Raw genomic sequence first — 21,274 nt, 5'->3', positions numbered from 1 at the left:
TATGCATATATATGTTCGGGTTTTGTAGATACTGTCAAAACATTTTTGGTTGGCAGTTTCACCCTCACAAGCACATGGTTGTGCCTGAATACTTATTTTTCTTTTCTTTTTTCCTTCTAAGCCTTCAGAAACACAGAACAGATTAATCATTATTCATGTGCATTCTTGTCCGTGCAAAGCCCATTTTTGTGTTTTGTTAGTTGGATTTCTCTTCAATTTCTATTGTAGTAAAATACCCATAATATAAAACTTACCATCTTAACCATTTAGAAATACCCAGTTCAGTGGTATTAAGTACCTTCGTATTGGTGTGCCATCGTCACCACTGAAAGAGCTGGGCAGAACCAAGAGCCCATGACACCTAGCTTCACATCCTTTTCTTTGCATCTCTGTCATTGTTAGGCACCTTTACAACACATTTTTTAACTTTAACTTTTATTTTGACATGATTTCAGACCTATGGAAAAGTTCCAAGAACAGAACAAAGAATTCCAACATACACTTTGCCCAGATTCCCCAAATGTCAACATTTTACCACGTTTCATCTGTTTTTATCTCTGTGTAAATACGCATATTTTTTCTCATCTGTTTGAGAATAAACGAAAGCTGCAATACCCTTTTACCCTAAATATAGAAGAACACACACTTCTAAAGATCAAGGCACTCTCTTATATAACCATAGCACAATAAATCAGTTTTTCCTATAAACGAAATCACATGGTATGTATTCTTTTGCATCTTCCCCCCTTTTGACAGTCTATTCTTACACAGGTGCTACAGTTTATGCATCATGTTTTATATACGTGGAAAACAATAAGCCAAGTACAGGCAGGACATAAACATGGTTCATAAACTCCACTTATTATTAACTATTCCAGATGTAATCAAACTCAAAATGAACTGAGTTTTTTTTTTGTTGTTTTTTTGGCTTTTGGCGATGCTGGGACTCAAACCCAGGGCCTCAGGTGGGCATTCTCCCACTAAGCTACATCCTCAGCCCTGAAATGAGGGTTTTTTTTCTTTCTTTTTAAAGATGGCAGGGTTTTAAATTTTTTTTAGTTGTAGATGGACACTGTACCTTCGTTTTATTTATTTGTATGTGGTGCTTGGGATCGAACCCAGTGCCTCATGCATGTTAGGCAAGCGCCCTTATCATTGAGCTACAATCCCAGCTTCCCCTGCCCAGAAATGAATTGCTAATATGTCTTTTCTAATTTTGAATTTTTACTTCAGAAAGCATAAAGACCCTTAGAATAGCTATTTATTATTGAGGTGTCACGTGAATGACTCTGCCCCTTGAGAGAAGTTGAGTTTCTAAAACTAAGCCCAGAAGGAGCCTTGGTTATGTTTTGACACCAGCTTGAACCTTCTTCTGTCACTTACACATATCCCCCCACCCTGGGTTCTGTCTTGAACACAGTTCTGTCACACCAGCTCTCCCCTCAGCTCAAAGGGTAGAGAATCAGATCTCACAGCATCCAAGTCTTGTGCCACTTGGTCATAGATTCCTCTTGGATTCTCATACTTGTCCTCATGCCAACGGAGGTCATAAGGACCCTAACGGGCAAAAAAAAAAGTAGAATTAGAACCATGGAGAGATCCCTTTGGGTCATCATCACAGCTATGGAGGACACACACCCCTACTCACCTTCCCAGGGGGAAAAGTCCTACTTAATTAGGGAAAAGATCCAATCTATGCACAGAAGAGTGATTATAGTGAACCCCCTCATGAACCACAATGTACCAACACATAACTTCCACAGAACCATCCCTTGGTCCATCTTGATTTATCTAAATCTCTGCCTCTCACCCTCTACTTCCACCCAACTGGATTATTTTTGAAACTAGTTCAAGATATCCCATGATTTCATGGCAGGAAAATAATTTAAATGTCAGGAATACAAACTCTTTGTAGATATTGATATTGGCTATGGCAATTTTGGAATATGGGTCATGATTCTGTTAGCCCTGTTAGCATTTACAAAACACTTCCCCCATCAAAATTAAAGAGAAAAAAAGACAATGAAGGGTTATCCTTGCCAGAGATGTGCTTTGTTCTAGAGCTGGGAGAAAATAGTTGTTTAGCAAACTTTAGAGCAGATTGGCCCATGAGCCAAATACAGCCTGCCACCTGTTTTTGTATTGCCTGAGAGCCAAGAATGGCTTGATATTTATAAATTGTTGTTGGGAAGATCAAAGGAATAATAATATTTGTGGCATATGAAGATGACATGAAATTCAAATTTCAGTGTCCAAAAATAAAGTTTTATTGTAACATAGCTACAGCCATTCTTTTATGTATGAGTGGCTTTAACCCCACTGTGGCAGAGCTGAGCAGTTTTGAAGAATCCTACGTCTCACAAAGCCCAAAATATTTACTCTCTGACCCTCTACAGAAAATGTCTGCAGATTCCCTCATCTGTGCCTTCCAGGCACGGACAGTCCAGAACCATGGACAGCGCCATGGAGCTCTATGTCATTTCCTTGTTGGTACAGAGCTACAGTCTGAGAAAACAGTGCACCAAGGGGGACATTGTTAAAGGGGACTCCTTTGGCCCAAAATGCCAGAGCATTAGCCAGGCCACATACAGAGTCAAGCCTTCTGTCCCACTTCCCTTACTTTGGGGCAATGGGTGGGTGGATGGTCAAAGTGCCTGCTGTTTTCATCTACCTAGACACCATCTTTACTTCCTTCCTGGTTCTCTCTCTTCTCCCACCCTCAATCTGGTGAACTGAGTAGAGTTGGCCTCGACTCCCTTATCCCATGGGTGGACACGGATCCAGGCTTGTCCAATTGGTACAGTCCATCCCCTGCCTCCATGGTTGGTTCAACAATGAGGATATGACCCAAGCTAGATCAATACCATTACTGGGCATTGGGAGTTTTGGGAAAGAGGCATTCTCTTTCTTTGAAGATTCCTAATCTAACTGTCTACAAACCTGGCTTTTCTAGGAAATCTTTAGGGAGAAACTCCCAGATCTGTCTGGTCCTGAAGACAATTCTATCCCTCCTCAGCTAAATGAGCCCCCCCCAAAAAAAATCTTTCTCTCTAGTTGCTTAACCATTGTGGTAGAGATTACTAAATGCCCAGGGGAAAACTTCCCTTTGTTCTTCCACAGTAGCAGAACTGTAGTGAGGCATGTAGGTACCAAGGTAGACTACATTTCACAGCCTCCTTTGCAGTGAAGCATAGCAATGGGACCCTGTTTTCCCTGGTGGAATGAGAGATGTACGTGTACCATTCTGGACCTGGGCCATAAGGCAGGGTGGTGCTTCCTTTCACTCCAGCTGAAACTGGCCCTTCCACACAGACCTGGATGATGGATGTCCCAGGAGATGGCAGAGGAACACAATGGAAAGAACTTGGGTTCTGAATAAACATTTACAGTAGGGCTCACCTCTGACAGCCACGTGAGAAGAGAAAAACTGCTTCCTGCTTTCTTTGCAGTGCTGGGAATTGAACTTATGGCCTCACCCATGCTAAGCAAGAGCTCTGTCCCTGAGATACATCTTCAATCCTAGACTGTCTTCTTTAGGCTGCTGGATTAGGGCCAGGCCTCTTTGTTACAGCAGCTAATTTACCCTAACTAATACAAGCAGTAGGAGGCAGGTTTCCAGCCGGAACTGCATCTGATACAAATCTCCTTACCATATGTACTTCATCATACAGGGGTCCCCAGGCTCCAGATGGGGCATACATTCTTTCCACCTCATCATACAGGTGCCCGGGAAAGGCCATGTCCTCATCTTTGAGACCTGTGAAACCCAGGGTTGGATTGGAAGGAAGAGTCATCAGGGCACCCAGTCCAGATGTCAGGAGAACCTTGGAATGGGGGCGGTCCTGATGGGGTCCTGACTCACCTTGGGGATAAGATCCCTCCTCCAGCGTGGGAGGCAGCCGAGGGCTGAAGTCCTTCATGGAGTGGTAATATGGCTCTGCTTCTGACGTGCTAGCCTGTCAGGCACACACACACAAAACAGGTAAAGTCCTTTCCATTTTCTGATTCCATAGTTACACAAAGGGAAATGATTAACTTGAAGTTCACAGTAGAGTTTGTCATTGGATCAGTCCAAGCCACCCCCACTCACCATGGAGCTTTGAGTGTCCCGGTCCCCAGTCCACTGGCTCTCTTCATATTCATTCCTGACTCTCTCCTCCTCCGACCTTCCAAGATGGAGATATGGGCAGCAGTTGGGTGACTGACCCTCTGCCACCTGTCACCCCCAAACCTCCTTCCTCAGAGCCTTCTTTACAGCAAAATGCCCCTACTTACCCTGCCTCTGTCTTCTCTGAGATGCCTGAGAGAAATAGGGGGAAAGGAATCAGAGACAATCATGAGCCCACCTGGTCCTGGGGAGATCTCAAATATGCAGCAACCCCAGGGTTCCTGTCCCCCCCTAGGGTCTCTGTCCTCGCAGGGGCAGGACCTCTCCTCACCCTCAGCAAGATGTTTCAGTCTCCATCGCCAGAGGAATCCCGCCACACAGGAAGCATTGGAAAGCAGCAGAAGACCCCCGACAGCAAACAACACGGGCAGCAGGGGCAGCCCGGAGGGTCCTAGGGGTGGGGAGACCTCTCAGTGAGCCCCAAGCAATCTTCTCTGGGTACAATGGGAGCTGTCTGAGAAAGCCACCCCTGATCAAGCAAAGCCTCCAACCCCACCCAAGGTCAAGGAAGTGAATGAGCAACAATCTCTGTCTCCACCTCTTCTTGCCATCTAAGGGCAGGTGGCTCCTCTCTCAAGTCAAGTTAGCAGCAGGTTCAGCCATTGCCTGAGCCCTCTCTATAATCCAGCCTATTCCACAGCTCCAGTTTTGCCCACCAACCATAGACCCCGGAATTGTACCTTCTGGTCACACAAACGAACCACTACCTATTTCCAGAATCGCTGAAGCAAATTCACAACTCTGAGCCTTGGAATAATCAAGGGCCTATCCTCAATGTCCTTTCTTCTCCACAGATTTCATCACCAATGACTTATTTCCACCAACTGCCATCCCGGCCAATAGTGGGTTACCACATCCCTGAAGACAAGGTTCAGTCCCTCCATTTTGCCATCAACTACTAAGGACACTTGTTTTCCTTTGGGAAAAGAGCCAGTCCCCTGCTCCTAGTCTGTGCGGTTCCTACAGGACTCTGGGGGGATCACCTGACCCACCCTGGAAAAGATCACTCATTCCGCTTTCCACAGTGATTGGCATTTGACTCGTGGTGGCTCTTTGGCACAACAGTTAGGACACATCTACACACAGCCAAGAAGTAGAATGAAAGCTAGAAGTGCGGAAAGTGGGAGGGCCTCTCACCCTGTTTTTGTCTTCTTCTTTTTTTTCTTTTTTGGTCCTAGGGGATTGAACCCTTAGGGGTGCTCTACCATTGAACCACATCCCAGCCCTTTTTATCTTTTATTTTAGGGTGGGGTCTTGCTAAGTTATTTAGGGCCTCACTAAATTTCTGAGGCTGGCCTCAAACTTGGAACCCTCCTGCCTCTTCCTCCTGAGTCCCTGGGATTACAGGCTCCTGTATCACCACGTCCAGCTGTTTCTACACTGTTGCACAATCTCCCTTCCACCCAACTCTGCTGGAGCCAATGAGACAAGAACAAATGTGATAGAATCAGAAACTTAAGAAATGCTAGTAAATTAGTTTTTCTTCTCTTTCTGTCCTTGGGACCCCTAGGACCACCTCCCTGTGAATATGACAGGGAGAGACATGTGACCCAGTTATCTCCATTGTCCCAATCAAGAGCCAGATGACTGCCAGACATGTGAAGAGAAGGATGCTCTTTGGTTTGAATATGAAGTGTCCCCGAAGGCTCATGTGCTGCAGGCTTCATCCCCAATGCAGCAATGGGTGGGGGGACACTTTGGGGAAGAGATCCGATCATGGGGACTCTAACCTAATCAATAGATTAATCCACTGTTGGATCCTTAGCTAACTGGACTATTGGGAGGTGACGGCAACTGCAGGATATGGGGCCGAGTTGAAGGAAGAGGATCCTTGGGGACTCTATCTTGTCCCTGGATCCTTCCTTTCTTCCCACAGCTGGCTTTCTCTCTTTGCTTCCTGGCTGCCACGAGGTGAGCAGCTTTGCTGTGACACACCCTTCCACCATGATGTTTTGTCCAAAGCAATGAGCCAGCTGAACATGGAATGAAAACTGAGCTAAAATAAATCTTTCCCCCTTGAAGTTGTTTTTCTCAGACGTTTTGTTACAGTGACAAAAAGCTGACTAACACAGAGGCCATCCTATATCGACAATTCTCAGTCCCACTGCCAGCTGATTGTAGAGATGACTCAACCCGCCTAGATCAGAACCATTTCACCAGACTCAAGGAGTCATGGGTAATAACGTATGTTGCCATAAGTGCCCATGTTTGGGTGGTTTGATATGCAGCTAAAACTAACTGACCCAACCTCCTTACAGAGCTCAGAATCAGCTAATTCTTTTCCAATTAAACTAAATTAGGAAGAGAAAAAATTGATCACTCCAGTAAGAGGAAGAGCTTCAGATGCAAGTGGGAATCTTCAGGGACAGAGCAGTTGTGACCACAAGGGAGAGGAGATGGGATCAAAAGGTTCCATTCTCAGGGGAGGAGGCAGGATTCAGGGGTTGAGCACTTGCCTGCAGGCTGCTCTGTGGGTTCCTGGTGGTCAGGTTCTCCGGAAGGCTGGTCCAGGCCTGGGTGGGGGGTGAATATAGAGATTATGCATTAATAACAAAAATCTGAGATGATTATGTATTTCTCAGTCTCTGACTAAGCTTTTCACCTCACTTTGAAACTTGTTGGAATGGGAACATGATTTCTTAGGGGTATTCTAAAGATAGCCAAGTATTTCTGATAATAATGACAACACACTAATAGCAATAGGAATATCAATAATAATAATAATAAATTATAAATGAGTGCTTTATGTTGTACAAAGTCCTTTAACCTGAATTATCAATTTGCTGACTTAATCCTCCCCGTCTCCCTAAGAAGACATTGGGCTCTCAGGATCCACATCCTGAGCCCTATTTCATATTTTATTTCTAGACAGGGTCTCACTGAATTGCTTAGTGCCTTGATGTTGCTGAGGCTGGCTTTGAACTCACGATCCTCCTGTCTCAGCTTTCCTAGCTGCTGGGATTACAGGCGTGCTGCTACCACACCTGGTATGAAACCTTATTTTTAGAAACTGAGGCACTTGGGCTGGGGATGTGGCTCAAGCGGTAGCACACTCGCCCGGCATGTATGCGGCCCGGGTTCGATCCTCAGCACCACATACAAACAAAGATGTTGTGTCCACCGAAAACTAAAAAATAAACATTAAAAAAAATTTCTCTCAAAAAAAAAAAAAAAAAGAAAAGAAACTGAGGCACTTGCCTAAGTTCACAAAACTAGGAAGTGGCAGGGGAGGTGGGAGCTTGAACCCAGGCTTTTCTGAGCCAGACCCTGTGGGATTAACCACGGGGCCTGTCAGAATCATAAGACTCTTCTTAGACATTTTCAAGGAATTTGTCCCTTTCATCAAAGTCACTGAACGTGTTGGTCTAAGGTTATTCAGAATATTCCTGCATATCTTTTCTGTGTCCGTAGGGTCAGTAATAATGTCTCTTCTGGCTTTCCTGATATTTTTGGAAGTTGTGTCTTCTCTCTTTTTTGTCTTGATCAGTTTTACACATTTCCTTTTTTTTAAGTATTTTTTAGCTGTAGATGGACACAATACCTTTATTTTATTTGTTTATTTTTATGTGAAGCCTGGGATGGAACCCAGTGCCTCACACATGCTAGGCCACAGCTCAGGTCCCAGTTTTACACACTTCATGGATCTTTTCAAAGAACAAGCTTTCTGTTTCATTGATTTTTCCTTTTTTTTTTTTCTGTTTTCTCATTCATTAATTTCTTCTCTTAACTTCCTTCCATTTTCTTTGGGTTTAGTTTGCTCTTCTTTTTCAAGTTTCTTACAATGGAAATGTAAAATGTCTATTTGAAGATTTTTTTAATTAAAAAACTAATATAAATTTTTAATGCCATCCAATTTCCTCTTAGCACTACTTTAGCTGCCCCTCAAATTTTTTGTTTTCATTTTTATTCAATTCAAACTATTTTCTAATTTCCTCTTGTCAGTAATCACACCAAGATAGTACAGGTAGACCTATGGAGCTCATCTGCCTGAGATTTCAATCTCATCTCCACCTCTTCCTAACTGTGTGACCTTGGTTGATTTGCTCAACTTCTCTGGGCTTCATCTGTAAAAGAGGAATAGAACTAGTATCCATTTCACTATGCCACCCTCTAAGTCCTCTGAGGAACTTTCCAACCTGCCCAATACTGTCCTTCCCACCTGGGGTAGTGATGGAGAGCTGTAGTCCCTTTTCAGCTAAGCCACTGTCCCCCAGGGCATTGCTGGCCAGCAGCCAGACCCTATATCGTGTAGAAGGCTTCAGCCCAGTCAATGTGAAGGTGGTGGCCTGGGGTGGTATGACATCCATGTAGAGAAATCCTGGAGTCTCCAGGGCCTCATACCTGTAGGACAGAGAGGCCAGTAAGTTCAGGAAAATGACCAACCCACTGGCTGCCACACCTTACTTGCCTTGACAGGGACCCACCTGACGCGGAACCTCTGTGGCAAGCCCCCATCAAAGCCAGGCTTCCACTCCAGCCCCACTGAGTGTGGGGTGATGCTTACGACCTTGAATCCCAGTGGGGGGTCAGGACGGCCTTTGGAAAGAAGGATGGGGAAAATAGAAGATACAAAAGGATTCTAGAAGATTCCTTTCAGGTTTTTCCTAATAATAATTCTAAATTACAGTTAATTTCATTATTCATGGTGATTACATTCAATAAGTTCACTGTGAACACTAAGCTGGAAAATACTAAACTATTGCTTGTAAAGGAAACTCAGGGTTAGTTTTCTTCAAACCTCTTTGTCACAGCATTTTCATCAACCAATGAACACAGGATCTTGTTTAGGCGTGTTCCTGTTAAAGGTGCCTTACACAACACGTACCGGGATTCACCACTAGTACGTGGCCAAAAGCACGCTCACTCCAGCCCGAACAAACTCATCCAGAGCACAAGTATTTTTTCTATCACAGCCATCTTGCACTTAGAAATAGTGGACAGCATTTCAGCTTTGTGCTTGGCAGGCATTTTAAATGACAAAAACACCAACCCAAAGCACAATTTTTTTTTTTTTAGAGTGAGAGAGGAGAGAGAGAGAGAGAGAATTTTTAATATTTTATTTTTTAGTTCTCGGCAGACACAACATCTTTGTTGGTATGTGGTGCTGAGGATCGAACCCGGGCCGCACGCATGCCAGGCGAGCACGCTACCACTTGAGCCACATCCCCAGCCCACAAAAAGTTTTTTTAAAGTGACAGTAAATAAACCACACTTGTTTACAGTATAAGAACTGGAACAAGATGTGGAGTGTCATCTTGTTCAGTCTCAGCTAGGAACATGCACAGCAGGTGACTCAAATTTTGCATTACTCTGTATATGTCCTTGAGTGACCACAAAGTACTATGAGTATTGATTTGGAGATTACAAATAAATTTTAGCAAGTAGATGAATGTATATGTATAAAACATATGCGTATATGTTATACACACACACACACACATACATACACATGCACACACATGTTCCTTGCAGTGGGTTTTTTATGCCAACCTCACATCCATTCTCATTGCTTACAGTTCCAACACCCTGAATTTCCCTTTGGAGAACCACCCTCCCACATTCTCAGGTCACATTCTTCTGATGGAAGTGACTCCACTCCTAGGAAGATGGACATGTGACCAGGCCTGACCAATTAGAGGGTTGCCCCTTCCATCAGATGATTGATTCGAGGATGAGCTGGAATCCAAGCAGAGCCAATGATATTTCATTCTAGTTTTTCCATATAACTGTTCAGAGGAGAAAGAATTCTATTTCCTCTGGGAATTCTAAAAGCCCACTAGAAGGAGCTTTAGAATTAAAGGCAAGACAGAGAAAAGCAGACCTAAGAGCTGGCCCTAGATCCAGCAACTCCTGAAAAATCCGCTTTTCAGTTACTTGACCCAATAAATCTTCCCAACTCATTTTAATCTGTTTGTCTTTGTTGTGGGTTTCCCTGAAGATCTAGTCTCCCATTAGGAAATTCAGGGCGGTCAGAGACTCCATCCTCACTCATACACACCTTTCAGGTGTCAGCAACACTACCAACTAGGGACTTGGGAGTTGACCCAAGAAGCACCCCCCTGACACCCTCCCAGCCCCCTCCCATCATACTAATGCTGACGAGCTGAATGTTGGTGTGGTCTGAGCCAAGGGGGTTAGTGGCTGTGCACGTGAAGAGGGCGTAATCCTGGGCTGCAGACACATTGACAATGGTCAGGAGACTGCTGTGGACCCCACCCTGGTGATAGGTGTGCTCCGTGTACCTGGAAAGACAGTGAGGCAGGGATTCAGGGGCTGGGATCAGAGTTTGGGCTGGACCACTTCCTGGCAGGCTTGGCTCACCTGGGATCTTGGAGATCCAAAGGAACCCCATTTTTGGACCAAGTGAAGATGATGTTGGGGACGCCTCGGGCACGGCAGTGGAGGGTAGCAGAACTGGTGCTGTCTCCAGCTGCAGCCACTTTAGTTAGGGGAGTAGGATGTTCCACCTGGGGGGCAACTAGGATGGATTGGGGGATCAACATGAGGTGTGTGGGAGGACATGAGAGCGGTGAGTTTAGTGGCAGACTTTTGAAGTCAAGCGTTTAATGTTACCCACATCTGACTACAAGACGGACCAGCCCCCGGGCCGGAGGTGCCACTCCATTGTCCACAATGCACTGGTAAGCACCAGCCTGTGTCAGCTTGGCATGGTGAATCCGCAGGCGTCCTGTGGATCCTTTTGATATCTTCTCCATGTCATCTAGGCTATGGTCCTCCTCTTCTTCTCCCTGGGGACCCAGGACTCAGAGGTTGTCCTCCAGTTTAGCCCCAAATCCATCATCACCCAAACTGTGTCCCATCTGTAACATCATTCTCCCACTCACAACTACTCTCCACAAAGCTATTGAATGAAAATTTCTCTTATAATCCATCCAAACATTTATTCGATCCATTCATTCAAGCACCAATCCAACCAACCACTCACCCACCCATTTATCTAACTACACATGCCTGGAAGCATCCTTCCACCCACACATCAATCCATCCATTCATTTAACTATCTAGCCACCCATTTATCCACTTATACTTGCATCTACTTACCCACTCATTCATGAAACCAACATTTGTCTTCTACCTATGCACCCATCTATCCATCCTTGCTGCTCCCTACCATAAGCACATTTATTCACTCATATGTGCACACACTCATAAATACATACAACCATTCACCCATATATCCAGCTATCTATTTATTCATCTCTCCACTGTCAATCCATACATCAATTCATCTTTCCATATACATCTTTCCACTAATGATGCATCCATCTACCATATACACTGATCTGTCCACTAATGTCTCTCATTCCATCATCTAGTCACCCATCAACTCATTCATCCACCCATCTATCCATCCACCAACCCACTCACCTAACTGTAAATCCACTCATCCACCCATCCCTCTACTGTTTGACTAGCAGTTACTCATTCTTGGAGTATGCCCTGATGAATCTCTAGTTATACAATCACACGGATGTGGACTTCACTCCCGAGGATCTCACAGTTATGAAAGCACAGCCCCCTGCCCCACCTCCATTCACTGAAGGCTGGGTCCTCACCAGCCTCTCCCAGTTGAACATCCCTGGGAGGATGGGATTGGCATCAGCAGTGCAGACGATGTCCACAGAACCCCCGACATTCACCTCGGTAGGGTCCTGGAGGGCACGGATGGTGGGAGCATCTGGTGGGAGATAGGGGGTTGGGAAAGGCACTTGGGCCCAGATAGATCATGGTGGGAGAGTGCTCCAGGCAAGAGGCGTGTCTTAGAGGTGACCTGGAAAGCTAGGTGTGTGGAGAGTTTGCCATCTATGTGATGTACTTGAAGAGTGAGACTTTACAGTGGGCTTGGCTCCCTGAAGGGAGTAGCACCCTTTTAGGTGGTCCTTCTCTTTGGGTAGAGATTCCACACTGGGTCTTTTTAGTGGGCACAGATTCCACAATAGAAGTGAAAGGACTTCCAGAATGGGAGTATTCTAGGATGGGTGGTTGTCCCTAAGTGGGCAGAGCTTCCGAAATGAGGAGACTCCACAGTGGGTCCCAAAGTCCCCAGTGGTAGGCAGGGTTCCCAGAGACCCTAATTTCCTGGGGTGATCGGGGCGGGGCTCACAATGCACATCCAGCCGCACTAGGGCTTCAGCGGTGCCCTCTGAGTTCTGGCAGTGCAACTGGTAGAAGCCATCGTCCGCACGCGTCACGTTCCATAGCTGCAGAGCCCCACCAGACAGGATGCGGTGCCGGGGACCGCCAGCTGGGGAAAGTCAGGGTAAGGGGCGTGGCGGACCCTCCCATCACCAGGAACCCACACTCCGCTCTGGGTCCCCTTCCCGCACCTGGGCTGAGGCGATAGCCGCGGAAGGTCCAGTTGAAGGCCTCCGGAGCGGGGTTAGCGGATACCAACACAGGCAGCAGTGCCTGGCCCTGCTCCACCGCGGTTACCACGAGCTCCTGCTCCCCCAGGAACTCTGGACGGTCTTCAGAGGGAGAGCCGCAGGGAGTCAAGAGTGTTGTTAAAGTCGGGGTCAGGAATAGAATTGAGATCAGACACAGGTCTAAGGGTTAAAGTCGGAGTAAGGAAGGACTAGGGTTGGGGAGAGGTAACAGGATAGACGTTAAAATTCAGTTTAGGAAAAGTCTAGAACCAACGTCAGGCTGAAGGATGGAGAAAGGGGTCAGGATAGGGGTTAGGGGTTGGGGCAGGGATCAGGATAAAGGTAGGAAAGTAACAGGATTGGGGTAGTGGCTAAGGACAGTGTCAAGGTGAAGACTGGAGTAGTTTAGGGTCAGGAGGGGGTCAAGGGTTACAGACCAACCACGTACACAGCACATTGAGGCGGTAGAAGGAGCTCACGGTTTCGCGGAGCTCTGCACTGTGGGCGCGGCAGGTGACACGGTGGCCATGGTCGCGGGATGACACATGAAGAAAAACGCTCCTGGACGCAGCAGAGCCTTTGAACGGGGCGCTCTGGGGAGGTGCGGCCACGTCTTCCAGCCTGTGCACACCGCAGACAGTTGGGTCAGCCAGGGCTGGTGCCAGGGTGGGACCAAAACTAGAGATTGGAGGGCTGTTACTCCAACAGTCTCTAGGGCCCAACAGTCTCAGGTGGGACCAGAACCGATTGGGTGTGAACCGAACCTTGGAAGGGCGGAGCCTCACACTCTCACCTCTCCCCCTCCTTGTCCCAGGACAAGTTGACTGGTGGGTTGCTGCTAATGCTGACACACGTCAAGTTTAAGGCGTCCCCTGGGCGCAGCGCAGACACGTTGGCCAAGATCGTCAAATTAGTCGGAGGAACTTAGCGGGTCAGAGGAGCGAGGCTGAGTCAGGAGACCCCTGGCCTACTTTCACAACATCTCGACCCCAGACCCTGCCCAGTCTGCAGTCCCCAGCCCGGCCCCGCCCACCACTTGGTGTCTGGGAGGCCACACACCCCGGCCTGGCTGTGTAGTCTGTACCCCACGCCAGCCAAACCCTCCACCCGTCCCGTCCTTTGGCATCCTCACACTGCACCACCAGCTGCGTGGACACTATAAGCTGGCCCGCCTTGCACGAGAACCTGGCCTGATTGTCCGACGGACCTGCGACCAGCACCAGTTCGCGGGAGAAGGTGCTCCCAGACTTCTCGGTACTTCCCAGGTGCACCCGCCGGGACTCCTGCTGCAGCCGCTGCTCCGTCACGACGCGGGAGTTCTGAGGACCGGGACTGGCTGGGGACCGCAGGTAGCCCTGCCCTTCCCCACCCAGTCCTGAGACGACCCTATTGGATTGGTCATCGCCAGACCAGACAAGGCCTTTGTGTGATAAGGAAAAGGCATTCCCATCAACTGGCATCCCGCTAGAGTTAAGAAGTGGACCAGGAATTCAGAACCCCTAACCCCGAGAGTCTCTCCCTCTTTCCCTGATCCCCCCTGAGATCCCACCTCCTGCCTCGCTCCACCTCCCCAGTCCCCCAGGACCCTCTGCCCCACTCCTCAAATTCCATTTCTTCAATATTAACCACTCTATGAACCAGAAATTTCCTTGAAATTCCCACATCTTTGGCAGAACTTCCTTCCCTTTTTCCTATTCTCAGTTCTTTTACTTAACATTCCCACTCTCTTTGACCTTTCACTTAATTCCAGTGACTTCCGTAGAGTTCTAATCTTTTTTCTCAATATTCCCTTATTATCCTAATCACTAGAATCCTATGTGTTGCCCCAATTCTTGGTATTTCCCCAGAATTCCATTCAATTAAAATGGAATCCTGTTGCCAGCCTATAATTCCTAGTCTTTTCTCCAGAATTTACAGTAGCTCCCTAACTTGCTAGAATTTTCCCAGAATTCTATCCCGTTTCCTTTAATTTTAATGGAACTTTATTTTCTTACCTATACATCTCAAGAATTCAATTTAATGTTAAAGGATTTTCAATGTTCTGTGAAATCATTAGTCTTTTTCCCCAAATATCTAGCCTTTGCCCAAAATATCATTGTTATTTTGTTTGTTTTTGTTTTTTGAATTCCTGGTTTTTCCCTAAAATTGTTGACATTTTCCCTGAATTGAACTTTTCACCAGAATTTCTTTTAACTTTAATGGAATTAATTGCCTTTATCTCTAGAATTCCCAATCTTGATTCAGAATTCCTTCTTTTATCCTGGAATTGTTTTTCCAGAATTCCCAGAATTTTCCTTAAGATTCCATATAATTCTCATGACCCACATAATTCCATATAATTCTCATATAATTAATTCCATATTATTCTCTTACAATTCCCTACCAAAATCCAGAATCTCCAGTATTTTTCAAGAAATTAAGGTTTTTCCAAGATCTCCAAAGATTCCGAAGGAGAGGAGGGTCCTCATCCTTCCCCAAATTCCTGGTCACCCGACAACCCTTGCTGGCACTGACCTTGTACCAGGTGAGGGAGGGGTCTGGGTTGCCCCCAATGGCCAAACACACCAGCCTCACCCGGGTCCCAGTCCTGAGATACTTCCCCTCTGGTGGTCCCTCAATCCACAACTTCTGGGCAGGATCTGCAGGGAGAGGCTGGAGGGTGACTTTGCCTCTGGGCTGGGGCCTCAGGGTGGGATCTGTGGGGCCTGGTGGCATTCCTGGATCAGGATAGGGACTCACATTTCACATTCAAGGTGAGCGACTTCTTGAAAGTTTCCTTGGTGAAGGCCTCACTGAAGGCCTCGCAGGTGAGGGTCAGGCCATGGTCTTCCCGCCGCACCAGGAACGTCAGATTAGACATGGAGATGTGGCCACCATGCAGGCCCTAGCAGAGAATGAGATTTGGGACTTGGGGACTAAAACATCCCCACCCATGGTACCAGACCCCTGGACCTACCCCAGACCCCAGCAAGGGCACATCTTGACCTCCTCCTAGTCAGATGCAGGATTCAGGGGGCCCCAGGCCACGATTCTCAAGGACAAGGCCTCCGAGCCTTCTTGTCCCCGCTCCAGAGTTGTGCCCTCAGCCCCCCACCTGGCTCAGCCCCCTCCTCACATCCATGACTGTTTCATCCGTAGGAAGCAGCTGCCGCCCCCCCAGCCACCACTGCAGCAGGACCCGAGGGCGACTGGACTTGGCGATACAGCACAGTGTCACGTTCTTGTTCTCAGTCTGTGACGCAGATCCCAGGATGGTAATGGCACTAGGGGGAACTGCGGGACAGATGGACAGAGAGAGACCCTGGACTGAACTGGGTTCCTCACAGAACCAGCCTAGACAGACAAGGGGATGGGACCCAGATGGCAATGGAAAAGCATGATGTGGGGACATGGGCTGACAGACAGCTAGCACTAGGACTCACAGGTGACCTGTAGCGTGATGCTTTGTTCCTGGGTCCCTGTAGATACGCTGTTGTAGGCTTCACAGCTGAGCCTTGCTCCGTGGTCTTCTGGCTGCACGGTCATCACCAGCACACTGCGGGCCACTGCCTGAACATGCTCTGTGCCCCAAGCTGTGGACACAGGCTGGCCATTCTGGAGATAGGGTCAGACCTAGAACAGCTCAGAGCCCGTTCCTGGCTCTGGCTCTCCCCCAGCCTTCCATGTTGGCCTTTGCCCTCACCTTCAGCCACTGTAGTGTGGCTGGTGGATTTCCCCCTCGTGCCGTGCACGGCAGCTCCAGGCTCTGCCCTGCCCTCACGTGCCCTTCTTCCAGGCCTGGCCACTGGATGACAGGGGGTCCTGGGGGGACTGGGGAGCAATAGCCACTCAGTAGGCCTGGGGAGTCCATTCATTCTTTCTAGTCCCCATAGCCAGACTCTGAATTCCCATGTTTCTCTTTGGCATGACTGAATTTCCCATAATTCTTGCAATCCCCCAAGACCCCCAATCCTGCCTCCCATCCTCCATGCCCACAACTGGGTCAGTTCTCCACTTACACAGAACATTCATGGTGATGGAAGCCTTGATGGGAGTGTCCAAAGCTGGGCTGGACGCCTCACAGACTAGTAACTGCCCATTATCCGAGCTCTGGGGTGTCACCCTGGGATGGGAAGTTGGAATTCTGGAGTCAAAGTCATCTTCTGAAATTGATGAAGTGGGAGTCCCAGGCCTCCACACCTAGTCTAAGTCTCCATACTGATTTCCTCTAAGATCTGGAGTCCCATGGGAAGGATTTGGGGCTTTAGCAATAAGAATTAGGGCTTCAGGGGGCCATACTGGCCCCAAATGTTTATACTTAATATCCTGAAACTGGGGTTCCCTTGAAGAAGTTTTGGGTGTTGGGTAAAGAATTGAGTCCCAGATGTTTATACCCAGCCTGAGTTTCCAGCCTGAATACCTGGGATATGGAGCTCTTATGAAGAAACAGGAAGACAGGACCTGACATACCTGGCTGTGGCCTCTGTCATGAAGAGTTTCTCCTGGGACCCCTCGTTCACGTTAGCAGAAACATCAGATATTGTTTGTCCACCTTGGGGCAACAAGAGGGCTGCAGGGGTGCTGGGAACTCCCCACAGTAGATTCTGGGGTGGTCATGATGCCCCCTTCCTCCTGGTTCTGGAGGAAAAGAACCTGAGGTGCCAGCTTCGTCCCCTGGAAATTCCTGTTATCTTGTAAGACTTAGGACTCCCTCACTTCTGTTCCCTGGAATTTTCCCAAATGATTGGAGTTCTCAGGTCCTGGGTCTCTTCTTTCTGTTGGCATCTTTATTAGGTTGAACCTCATGCCCCCATCACCTCAGCTTTTCTTTCCTGTGCTACCCTCACTGCCCACATCTTGCCTGAATCTTGGCTTCTTCCAGGCCCCCGACCAGCATTCCTGTGGTCTCCTGGATGCCTCCCCCGGGTGTCACCTCCCATCCAGTGCATCCCATTCGGGCCTCAGCTTCTTCCCTTGCCTACTCCAGGGTCCTATCTTGGTTATATTTTCTGGGTCCCTAGGAAGGCACCTAGCATAACACATGGACTCCCTAGTCCAGGGACATTACACTGACCCCACCAATTCACCCACACTCACTTTGGAGAAAGGTGATATCAGGTGCTGGCTTTGCATCCCCAGACACACAGCTGACTGTATACTCCTGTCCAGCTACCCAGGTGACTGTGCTCCCTGCCTCAGGGGTCAGCTGAAGCACCTTGGGGGGAACTGATGAGAAAGGATGTAGAATCAGCCTCTACCACTTGAAGGACAGGAGGATGTGGGCCAAGTCTCCTTGCTCCAAAATGAGTTTTGTACCCAGGATCTGGGGGAGGAGGATCTGGGACCATCAGCTCCCATGTCCTGAGGGAGAAGAGGACTAGAAGCCCACACTTGAGGGTCCTGGGGGTCTCTCACCCATACCCAGGATGGAGAGGATGACTCTGGGAGACAGGAGCTCGGGGCCCATCTCTGAGCGGCTGACCTGGCACTCATACTCGGCGTCATCACTGAGGTCACATGCTTCAATGTGCAGATGGAATTCACCTGCAGAAGAGGCCCAGAGGGTCAAGACCACAGCCTCTGCTGGTGGCTCAGAATCTCAGGCTCTTATCTCTCACCTTTAGCAGAATCTCCTTTGAGGCGGTACCTCGGGAAGCCCGGGATCCCAGGGTCAGGGCCTAGGAGTAGCCCGTCCTTGGCCCATTGTACCACACTGCCAGGGGCAGTGACCCCGCACCGCAGCTCAACTGTGGCCCCCTCCACAGCCGTCAGGTTTTCAGACAGGGCCCAGAAACCACGAGGGGCCGAGGCAGGGATTGGCAACTGAGCCAGACCTGGAAACACAAAAGGATCAGCAAGAAGGGGCAGAGGTTTGTCTAAAAGGTGGGAAATGAAGGCCATTTGGCACTGGGTACAGAGCCAGTGTCCCACTCACCTGTGGTCAGCAGCCCCATGAGCATCAGGAGAGCCCTGATGGGTGTCCTCAGGGCCATTCCAGTTCCTCTGGCCGTGGCTCCCACAGTGCCCATTGGCTGCCACGTATGTCTGCCACTACCTTTCTCTGACTCCCTCTCTCTGCGTCTTTGCCTCTTGTTCTCTTTTTGTCTCTTTTTCCAACTCTCTCTATTTTCCCCTCTCCGGGAGTGTCTCTTTATCTCCATCTCATTCTTCCTCTGTCCCAGTCTCTCTGAGTCTCCTCCTCTCTTTCTCTCCCTGCCTCAGGCTCTTTCTCTCTGAGCAACTCTCTGAATCCCCCCACCACCACCCTTGGCCTGTCTCTCCACCTCAATCTATCTATCCATCCATCTGTCCATTCATCTCCTTGACAGTCTGTTTCTCTTCTCTCCTGCTACCCCCTGCCCCTTCACCCTCTTCCACCACTCACAGTTCCACAAAAAAAAAAAAAAAAAAAAAGACTTGCTGCTCAGAGTCCAGTGAGCCCCATCAGCCCAGGAGAGCGAAGAGGCAGTCAGTGGCAGAGCCAAGTCACTCCTGAGTCTCCAACTCCAGCCTCCGCCCAGCAGGCTCCTCCTGGCCCAGCTGGACCATGAAATCCCCTGTCAGCACATGCCAGGCACATTCCTCGGTGCCTCCCCAGCTCCCATAACCCCAAGGGCCTGGGAGAGCAGATCAGACATGGATCATCTCCTAGTTCAGCTTAGGGAATAGAGAGCTGGGCCAGCTCTTCCCTGTCCAGAGCATGACCTTGGCAAGTCCCATCCTTTCCTGAGTAGACAATCAGCCCCTCAGTGCATATGGGATCTCTGCTGGGGAGTGTACAAAAGTGTATGTGAAACTGGGAGAGTGTGGGAGAGAGGGAAGTTACCTGTGTGTGCATGTGGGTGTAAGAGCACACCTATGTGTGTGCATGAGTGTGAGAGGAAGGAAGACAAGGGTGAATTGTGATTTGTGAAGGTGTGTGCTGAGTGTGTGACTGGGTCAGAGTGTCTTTTGTACGAGTGTGCAGGGCTCAGGGCAGTCAGAACAGTGCAAGGAAAAGATGAGTCCAAATCTTCCAGCCCTTAGTGTGGGTGACCTTTAGCAAAGACGCCCTGAGCTTCTTTCTGTCTCCATTCCTACCATTCCCCCATCTCTTCCTCCCTTCCCTGTGTTTCTTAGTCCCTTTCTTTATCCATCATGATTTATCTTTATCTCTTTGAAACGTCTTTCTCTCTCTCTTTCTCTCTCTCTCATAGTTAAATCTCAGTCAACCTTTTATTAACTATTCCACTGTCTTTCTAAGCCTGTTTATTTTTTTTAAATTTTTTTTTCTGTCTCTGTTCTCAGCTCTCGCTGCTCCTACCTCACATTCAGTTTCTCATACCTCAGGAACTCAATAAATATTTGTTCTCAGTGAATCTTCCTGCCTGTGCCTCTTTCTCTTATTAGTTTCTCCAGCTCTGAGTCCTGATTCTCACATCCCTGAATTTTATAACCATATGCTAACTGGCCCACCCTCCCCACCCCAGTGTGTACATACACATGGGATAAGCTCCTTCTGTCTGCTTATCTCTTGCAGGAATTACAACGGTTCATGTTTCTTCCCCCTCCCTGTGACCCCCTATCTGATCCTCCTCCAGGAACAAGGCAAGGCATCTGGCCTGAGCTGGGGCAGCTCCACCCTTGATGCACCCTGTGGTTTTTCTCCCCTGCTTTCCATTATTGACTCCTTGCCCTCCTCCCACACTCCCTTTCCCAACTGCCCCCCACATCTCCTGGGAATTGGGCTGGATGCAGACCTGGGAGGGTCTGCCATGAGGCCCTCACCAGATGGTGTCCCTGGAGATCAGGGTGTAGAGCTGTCAGTTGCTGGGACCTTTAATTAGCACAAACCTTCTACCTTCCACCTTGGCTGTTTTCCTTCTCTGCATGCTCCAGGGACCTCAGGCTCTCCATTTTTCCATGCCTGTGACCCCAGAGAGCCAGGAAGGGGAAGCGATGTCAGGTGTCTGGAAAAACAGTCTCATCACCTGACTTCCTCCCCAAGACTCAGGAGTCCTAGATCTGAGCCTATCCTAATTCAACATCCATGCCCTGGATCCACAACCCAGAAGCCAGGAATTCATGCCCCCAGAATTAGGAGTCTGGGCCCCCAGGACCCTCCTCTCTTGGACCCAGCAGTTCAGACTCCCAGCCCCTCTCTCCAAGGACCCAGGAGTTCAGGTTTCCAATCCTACCGCCTCCCTCCCCCCACGGGACTTCGGACAGATGTTACTGTCTGTAGCTTTTCAAATCCTCCTGCGTCCGTATGGGGATGGGAGAGAGATTGTGGTTAAATCCACTGATTCTAAGACTTAAGACCAGATATTTGATCATCACCCAACTGCACCATGCTGCTTGCCTCAAAGCACCGGGAGTTCAGGTCATCAGAGATCTCGACCACCAGTCCCTACAGTCCTGGAAATCCAAGCCCCTGCCATTTAGGGAGGCTGGAGTCTAAGAGCCCAGGAGCAACTGAGAATCTAAATGTGGACCTCAATCTCTACAGGTCCACAGATGTCAGACCCGGGGTCCCATCTCTCCAGACCCTAGCCCCCTCAATAAGCTCAGGGTTCCTCCCACCTGCTCGGCCAGCTGCGCAGCGTGGGAACGCCCCAGCTGGGCTTCACGGAGCCGTCAGTACAAGCTGCACAGTTCCCAGCCTCCCCGCCTGTCCCATCCCGGGCACCGCCGCCTCCCAGCCGTCGCCTGGCAACCAAGGTCCAGGGGCCCGGCCCCCGCGGAATGGGGAAAGGGGCTG

General features: G+C 48.7%; 1 protein-coding gene across 1 annotated transcript; it reads right to left on the bottom strand.

Annotated features, from left to right (window-relative positions):
• Positions 1 to 1,425: 1,425 nt before the first annotated feature.
• Positions 1,426 to 18,844, bottom strand: NPHS1 (NPHS1 adhesion molecule, nephrin; the record flags this gene model as incomplete). Its single annotated transcript, XM_081274230.1, has 29 exons — positions 18,470 to 18,844; positions 18,153 to 18,368; positions 17,956 to 18,078; positions 17,632 to 17,760; positions 17,005 to 17,086; positions 16,554 to 16,657; positions 16,238 to 16,365; positions 15,978 to 16,149; positions 15,671 to 15,828; positions 15,295 to 15,439; positions 15,070 to 15,194; positions 13,688 to 13,874; positions 13,349 to 13,478; positions 13,004 to 13,176; positions 12,517 to 12,657; positions 12,294 to 12,434; positions 11,746 to 11,867; positions 10,746 to 10,917; positions 10,490 to 10,646; positions 10,259 to 10,410; positions 8,593 to 8,704; positions 8,328 to 8,509; positions 6,625 to 6,681; positions 4,440 to 4,559; positions 4,276 to 4,300; positions 4,091 to 4,166; positions 3,863 to 3,956; positions 3,651 to 3,757; positions 1,426 to 1,557 (listed from the first exon to the last, which is right to left on the bottom strand). The coding sequence occupies exons 1-29, from the start codon at positions 18,693 to 18,695 to the stop codon at positions 1,426 to 1,428; spliced, it is 3,888 nt and encodes a 1,295-aa protein (XP_081130356.1). The 5' UTR covers positions 18,696 to 18,844.
• Between the last annotated feature and the right edge of the window lie 2,430 nt (positions 18,845 to 21,274).

The sequence above is a fragment of the Spermophilus citellus genome (assembly GCF_964194105.1).
Source record: "Spermophilus citellus genome assembly, chromosome: 18".
Classification (NCBI taxonomy): domain Eukaryota; kingdom Metazoa; phylum Chordata; class Mammalia; order Rodentia; family Sciuridae; genus Spermophilus; species Spermophilus citellus.
The sequence above is the reverse complement of the archived record's forward strand: the minus strand, read 5'-3'. Positions and strand labels throughout refer to the sequence as shown.